This window comes from Tarenaya hassleriana, unplaced genomic scaffold (assembly GCF_000463585.1).
Source record: "Tarenaya hassleriana unplaced genomic scaffold, ASM46358v1 Cleome2, whole genome shotgun sequence".
Classification (NCBI taxonomy): Eukaryota; Viridiplantae; Streptophyta; class Magnoliopsida; order Brassicales; family Cleomaceae; genus Tarenaya; species Tarenaya hassleriana.
The window spans coordinates 9,259,896-9,266,858 of NW_010965372.1; the positions used below are offsets into that span (position 1 = coordinate 9,259,896).

General features: G+C 37.5%; 2 protein-coding genes across 6 annotated transcripts in view; both read right to left on the minus strand.

Moving 5' to 3' along the window:
- The window catches only part of LOC104813211 (stromal processing peptidase, chloroplastic-like), a 10,343-nt gene extending 6,901 nt beyond the window's left edge, over positions 1-3,442 (minus strand). For all 4 annotated transcript variants that reach the window (XM_010540772.1, XM_010540774.2, XM_010540773.2 and 1 more), the window contains exons 1-8: positions 3,160-3,442; positions 2,635-2,860; positions 2,294-2,538; positions 1,842-2,040; positions 815-862; positions 545-652; positions 255-443; positions 7-145 (exon numbers count right to left, since the gene is read on the minus strand). In XM_010540772.1, the coding sequence (XP_010539074.1) occupies positions 7-145; positions 255-443; positions 545-652; positions 815-862; positions 1,842-2,040; positions 2,294-2,538; positions 2,635-2,860; positions 3,160-3,374 (1,369 nt within the window). In that variant the 5' untranslated portion in view covers positions 3,375-3,442. The remainder of the gene's footprint in view (positions 1-6; positions 146-254; positions 444-544; positions 653-814; positions 863-1,841; positions 2,041-2,293; positions 2,539-2,634; positions 2,861-3,159) is intronic.
- Positions 3,443-5,186: 1,744 nt separating this feature from the next.
- The window catches only part of LOC104813214, a 3,207-nt gene continuing 1,430 nt past the window's right edge, over positions 5,187-6,963 (minus strand). The window contains exons 5-11 of one of the 2 annotated variants that reach the window (XM_010540777.1): positions 6,904-6,963; positions 6,507-6,814; positions 6,321-6,420; positions 6,170-6,223; positions 5,963-6,049; positions 5,747-5,875; positions 5,187-5,664 (exon numbers count right to left, since the gene is read on the minus strand). In XM_010540777.1, coding sequence (XP_010539079.1) covers positions 5,365-5,664; positions 5,747-5,875; positions 5,963-6,049; positions 6,170-6,223; positions 6,321-6,420; positions 6,507-6,814; positions 6,904-6,963 — 1,038 coding nt within the window. In that variant the 3' untranslated portion in view covers positions 5,187-5,364. The remainder of the gene's footprint in view (positions 5,665-5,746; positions 5,876-5,962; positions 6,050-6,169; positions 6,224-6,320; positions 6,421-6,506; positions 6,815-6,903) is intronic. The other variant, XM_010540778.2, reaches the window with a different exon arrangement.

Consider the following 6,963-nt stretch of genomic DNA (forward strand, 5'->3'; position numbering starts at 1 on the left):
CGGAAGAGTTTGGTCTGCCTTGGGATAAGGTTCCACCAAGGCCAGCTGGGAGTTTAGGAACAAGAAAACTAGCCATAGCACCAAAGGCATTAGGAGTAGGAGGGGAAACTGATTCATTCTCCACACCAGTTTGCCCAAAAACAGCCTGTACAAGAACAATAGTCTGACTAGGATAGAGACCTCGCAGAGTAAATTCAATATTTCAATTGACAGAAAAAGAAAAGGAATAGAAGTCAGAGACAAGAATATTATACTTCAATATGGTGAACTGTCTGAGGAATGTTATTAATATCGCCCACAATATATAATGTGGCATTAGCTGGGAAGTACCACCGCTCATGAAATTTCCTAATTTTGTCAACATCCCACTTCTTAATCTGCTCCTCCAATCCAATAGGGAACCTTTTACTTAGCTTGTTTTCAGAATGAAGATGTTGCAACAACTGCACTCACAAATTAATACAAATGTGTCACTGATTATTTCCAAATAAACACCAAAAATAACCAAAGGAGAGAACTATTATGCCAACGATATAATTACTACCTGGCAGTCAACCCGATACTCAATTGTATTCATCATTTGAAGTTCTGAAAGTATGGCTCGCCTTTCTTTCTCAACTCGGGAAGAGAGGAACTTTGGCTGAAAAGCTATCTGTATCCACAAGAGACATAAGTTCTTTTTTTTTTCCCCACCTAACGTATCAGTCAATAACACAGAATAATTTTGGTTTTGGTTAGCCAAACCAAAGTAATTTGCATAGTCAATACAAGCATAGTGTCTCAGAATCTTAGATTAAAAGTCATTGCTGTGTACCTCATTCAAGGCGTCGAGCACATGTGGCAGCAGATCGCCATCAGAGTCCTGAAAAGAATACTCGTTTAAGATTAATATGCAACTAGCATTCCTACTGCAACTTGATCAATATATTAGCACGGTAGTAGCAGCATGTTCTGGCAAATTCTTATGACTAACTACATCTCGACATAAGGAAAACTAGGGAAGACTATGAGGTCCATAAATCAACATAGATCAAGATTAAACCAACTATTTTACTGCAATCACTGAAATTCCGCATGCATCAACACAGGGAAGCTTTTGGATGGATAAAAAAACAGAGACAGATTAGACAATAAAAAAAAGTGCTGATTAATTTGCTATGGCATTAAATCAAAAGAGCAAGACCATAAGAATTGATAGATTGAACTAATTTCAGGCATTTGGGTAAAAACTAGGGGTGTCAAACGAGCCAGCTCGGATCATTTTGAGCTCGGCTCATTTGGCTCGGATCGTTTTGGGCTCAGCTCGTTAGGCTCGTTTTCTAACGAACCAGAAAAACCTCGGCTCAGATCGCTCGCCAGTTTTCCGATCTGAACGAAGGATATATAATATTTTTTATTTATATTTATTTTAAATATAATTATAAATTTAAATAAATACATAAAAATTTAATAAAACACCAATATCATTTAATATTTTCAATTATCACTATCATAATAATTAGTATATTTATAATATCATATAAATGATATGAAAAAAATTAATATAAAATTATATTAGAGTTTTTTTATATAAATTTAATTTATTTTTAAAAAAAATATCAACTCGTTGAGCAGCTCGCCAGCTCGATGAGCCAGGCTCATTGAACACGTGTTCAATGAGATCTGGCTCGTTAGGCTCGTTTTTTAACGAGTTGAAAAAATTACGGCTCAGATCGCTCGTTTTCTGGCGAGCCACGAGCCAGCTCGCGAGCCGGGCTCGTTTTGACACCCCTAGTAAAAACACAGTAATTGCAAAGGAAGCTGTGTCAATGAAGAAGACATCGAGGCAAGCAATAACAAACCTTTGTATGTGTTGGAGAATGGATATGAAATACTGTATGGTGGAAATCCGTGTAGGCATTAGAGCGGGCACCTGTTCCAAGAAGTTTCTCACGTTTCTTGCTCCCAAGGAATGCAACATGCTCTATCATATGAGCTATTCCTTGCTCATCATCTTCTTCATCAATTGATCCCACGTGAACTTCCATGTGCGCCTCAAATCTACCGATCAAAACATTGCCAGATGAGTAATGAGTAAGAAGGAGAACTTAAATATGATCATTCCATATTCTTGAGCTCTAAAAGAACAGGACACTCTACTCAACAAATTTCGAAGTTCTTCACAGTGTCAGAACAAAATTTCAATCAACATGTGTAAATTATTTATAACATCAAAGCTAGAAGCAGACACTGGATATTCTATAAGACAAGATATGTGGTCCATCTAAAGGCATGATGCAAGCCTTTAATTTACCTATTTGGTGGAACTTTGTTTGGCAAAATGAGGTAGCGTAGCCCATTTTTCAGTTGTCCTCGATGCAACTTCGGCTGAGAAGGGAGTTCAGAAGCAAGAAACATCTCCAACTCCGCCCCGTCTTTCTCAGGATGCAAAAAGTCCACATCTTGTCTCTCCACAGCAACGCCATCCAGCCAGGCTGTACCCGTGGCGTGCGGCTCATCTGGCCCCACTGTTGCATTGGGAATCTGAGAATGCTTTCTCTGAAATGTTCCAATAGCGACCAACCCATCAAACAAATACTAAAAAGGAGGCAAAAGTTTAGCACAGATAAGTAAAGATGCATGTAGCTTACATACCGTGAAAGAGTTCGAGCGGGACTTTAACAAACTAAACGAAGTTCTGTCCAAAAAGGCTCTCGGAATAGATCTTCTGATCCCTGTACGGCCCTTTTTACAGGTAAGACAGAGATTACATCCCTGGGGAAATGGTATCTTAGTAGCATGTTTCCTGAGAACCGAGCTTGGCTGTCCCACAACACTGTTCCTCTTCAAACGATCGCTTAGTGTAGTTTCGTGCGCCCACCTTTCACACAATGAAATTCAGCCATAATCAACAGCTAGTCACCAAAATAGCGAGAACCCAAAGGAAAAACATAATCCCCCGAAATCCCATCGCTCCAGACTCAAAAATGCAAAAGACCACGAATGATTAATTAGCTATAACTGGAACCAGATGAATCAACAGCTACACCTCAGTCGCCGAGAATCCAGAAAAAAATAAACAACAACAAAGGTCTTCCAGAGTTTTATTGGATTCAGTTCCCATAACCATAATCACTTCTATTCAATTATCTCAAGCTACGCCGCAAAATGGAGGCGTACCTGGGAACCGTGGAGAGAATAAATGACTGAGCCTCGACGCGAAGACGATTCGGAGCTGCCGACGGTGAAGGGAGACGCGACGACGCCGGATTAAACCTAACTCTTCTCTGATTCACCCTTCGACAACTTGAGCCGCCATCACCGGAGTTGAAGGGAGCTATGCCGATCTGAGGGAGCTTAACGCCAGAAACAATGGAGGTCGACGACAACGCCATCGCATTCGAACCGCCAACGGCGAACTACAAGACGAAGAAGAAAAATTCTGGCGCACACAATTGTTTAGTTTTTTTTCCTTTTTGCCAGGATTTTTTTCAGTTTATTTATTTAAAGGAAAATCCAAAAAAATTATTCAAAACTATAATTTAATTAACTGACATATAATAAAGTTAAAGTATTTCAATTTCCATTTTCACGCAAAATTAATTTTTATAAAAAAAGAAGGTAATTAATTTTAAAATTCTTTTACTTTCCCGATCGTTCCAAACTCCAGTCAAAATATAAAAAAAAATAGTGGTTTCGCCTAATTTGACACGTCGTATTAATATACACCATCAGTTGCAAGTTAAAAAATAAGTATACCTGTATATTTATACATGCATGTGTGTGTATACATATATACATATATAGATACATAATATTTTTATTTTTTAATTGTATTTGCTGTTGACGTGAAAAAACAGTTTGAACGTTTTAATATTTTTTTAATAATTAATAATTGATTATGAATATAAAAATCGAAATAAGTATGAATTTAAGTTCGGTGAGTAATTTTTTTTAGATTTTCCCATTATTTAAAAAAAAATCTCTTCGTGGATATTTTCCAATGACATGAGGCGGCTCCGTTCGTTATTGTTATCGGGCCTTGGCCCAATATAATTGACGTGAGCGTGCATGTAAATTGATTTTAAAAATCAAAAAGGGAAAATCCAGTGACAAACAAATACTATTAAATTCTAAACGATGCATTTGAGAGAAAATAATATTTTTTCCCAATTTCAAGTTTCATCAAAAATATTTTTTAAATACTTTATTGTTTTTAATTTTGCTGAACCAATACGGTTTACTTTATTAAATCATCATCAATCTGTGGTTGTTTGGTTTTCTGATTCAATTCGAAATTAAAAAAAAAATTGGAAATTGAATGGCTTCGGTTTGGTAGTTAGTACACCACATCATTGCCATAGTAGATAACGGTATCCAACGACATTTTGACGTCATTTAGTGACATGTTAAATTTGTCAAAATTTAGATCATTCAGTTTTTATATGAAAATTTATTGCAAGTTTAGTATTAATATGGAAATATGTTGCAAGTTTATATTATTTTTGACAGTTATATATTTAGTATTTAATCTGAATTTTCTAATGTAGTTGAATATTTTTTACGGAATTTTCCAATATGAACTAAGAAAATAATTTTATTAAAACATAACAATATATCAAATTGAAAAAATAAAATGTTAGTAAGAAATGTCTATAAATATATCATAATATCACTGAATCTAATAATATATAATTGGTAGGAAAAAAATATTTATAAAGCTTAAAAAAGAAAACGGTATGTTATAAGATTTTAAAATAGTGGAATAATATGTGAGAATAATGATATTTTGATCATCGAAAGAATTTAATAAAATTTTGAAAATATGAATTTTATAGTTAGATTTTAATTTCAATCTTTACATCGAAAATTTTCAAAAATTTAGATATTTATATAAAATTTTGGAAAAGTGTAATTATTTGTATAAAAATTTTATAGTTAATATTTATTTATTTAAAAAAAAATAGGTGTTTATATGAGATTTTACAAAAACTTGTGAAAAAGAAAAAGGGCCCTGGCTCTGCGATTCCAAGGTTGAATGAACATTCCGCAGTCTTTCCTCCTCCGTTTTCTTCTTGTTTCCGGTGAGGTACGATTGGAACATTAACCCTAATTCATAACGGATGCACTGGGATGTTCTATTAGCGACCAAGACGATTCGCGATTGGAGAGAACTCTAGGGTTTCTGAAGGATCAGAGTCAAAAACTATCCGACGAAGGTATTTTCGATTTCTTCCATCGATTGACAATAGCGTAAAGAGGAAGCCTTCTAGAATTACTATATACAGCTTGAAACTCTATTATTCAGCAAAATCCTGGCAAAAGCAGAGAGCTACATACAGAAGAATTTCAGACAAGGTAATGGGTCAAGTTCCACCCATTCTCCTAAGCAAGATTTCCATGGATGACATACCGAAAGCTCGGGTCTTGGTTCAGCCAGCGAACGCATCTCTCCTGCCTTCCCTTTACTATTCTCCTCATAGCTTTCTGCTGTGTGTCTGGTAGGCACCCGGCTATGGAGTCCAAGAGCCCATCCATGTCTAGTGAAGAATCCTTTGCGTAGTTGTAGAGAATCTTTGGCAGTAGAATCCTCGCCTCGTTCTCAAACTGGATGTTCCGTCGAATGAACTCTTCCCTGGCTCGCTTGAGTTCTTGAAAGATACCCTTGGCTGTGTAAACGCGGACCTGAAAAATGGTTGCCGACCGTATTGATCAGAGGGCGTGTGGAAAAGAAACCCGATAGGGAAAGTCACGAGTTGAGTGATACCGCTGGGTCGGTTGAAGTGCCGGAAGAAAGAGCAAAGTGGACAAGTGGTTCGGTGTAGTCCAATGCATATGCGTGTTTGCTGTGACATGTCTTCGACTTCCTAGCCGGGGAAAACATCGTCTGTAAACGCTGTAATGGCAGAAGGGAATCTGTCTAAGCCCGAAATGAATGCAGTCATGTCAAGAATCGAGAATGTACTAAAGAAAGGCACTTTACAGGTGCTGACTGGCGTGGGCAAATGCCCAATATCGAGTTCTGGATATGGTGTGCACTTATGCATTCGCCACCCACGTTATACGCTGCCTGAACGACAAATGGTTTTGGTCAAAATCGAACTCAAAGCTGAAGAACTTGTAAATGGTTTGATCAGCTATTATGATATGTAGAAGATGCAAAAAAATTCTGTACGATCCGATACCAGACCTTCAAAATAGCTGCGTCCCTTGCAGGTTTGCTTGTTCCATATGCTATATACGCCTGTAAGAAGAAGTGAGCTGCTTAAGAAACTAAGAAAAATACCAATGAAGCTGAAGTTTTTTTTCTTTTCAGGCTATCTGGTCGGCGTATTGCTTACGTGCATCAGCAGGGCATTATGGACGTTGATCCAGAACGCAAGCTTCTGCTCCCGAGTCATCGTTCTTGGATCAACTTTCTCGAGTTTCCGGACCAGTGACCTGAACAACAATGGTGACACAGTTTCAGAATTCTGCGTCGAGGGTTAAACTATTATAAATTTTACATCTTTACCGCTCGTTATCACCTGAATTTTTGAAGCATACTCTCCAAAGACTTCAAATCATCTTCATCCAAGCACAGCTTGTGAACCACAACAGCGAATTCTTCGCCCGTTTCCCCTTCGGTTTCTCCAGACTGTTGGCTACAACTATGACAAGGACTCTTTGGACAACCGATCTGTGTCTTGTCCGAGAATTTGCAATATATGAGACACACACTTCTCAAGATTTCTTCCGAGAGTCTATTCGGAGTGTTGAGATCTTCGATCATGTGGGAAACACCGAGAAGATCAGCCAGACTCCGGTGACCAGATTCTGTTCTTTTGATCCCTTCCTGATAATGTTTCAGAACAGAAAACTATTACCACTACGACCGATATGGAACAAAACCAGACTCATACATATATCTGTGAATCTATGTACAATGTGAATTACTGTCTCAGATGACGGTTTGAAGCTTGAGGACAGGCTCCGCCTACACGA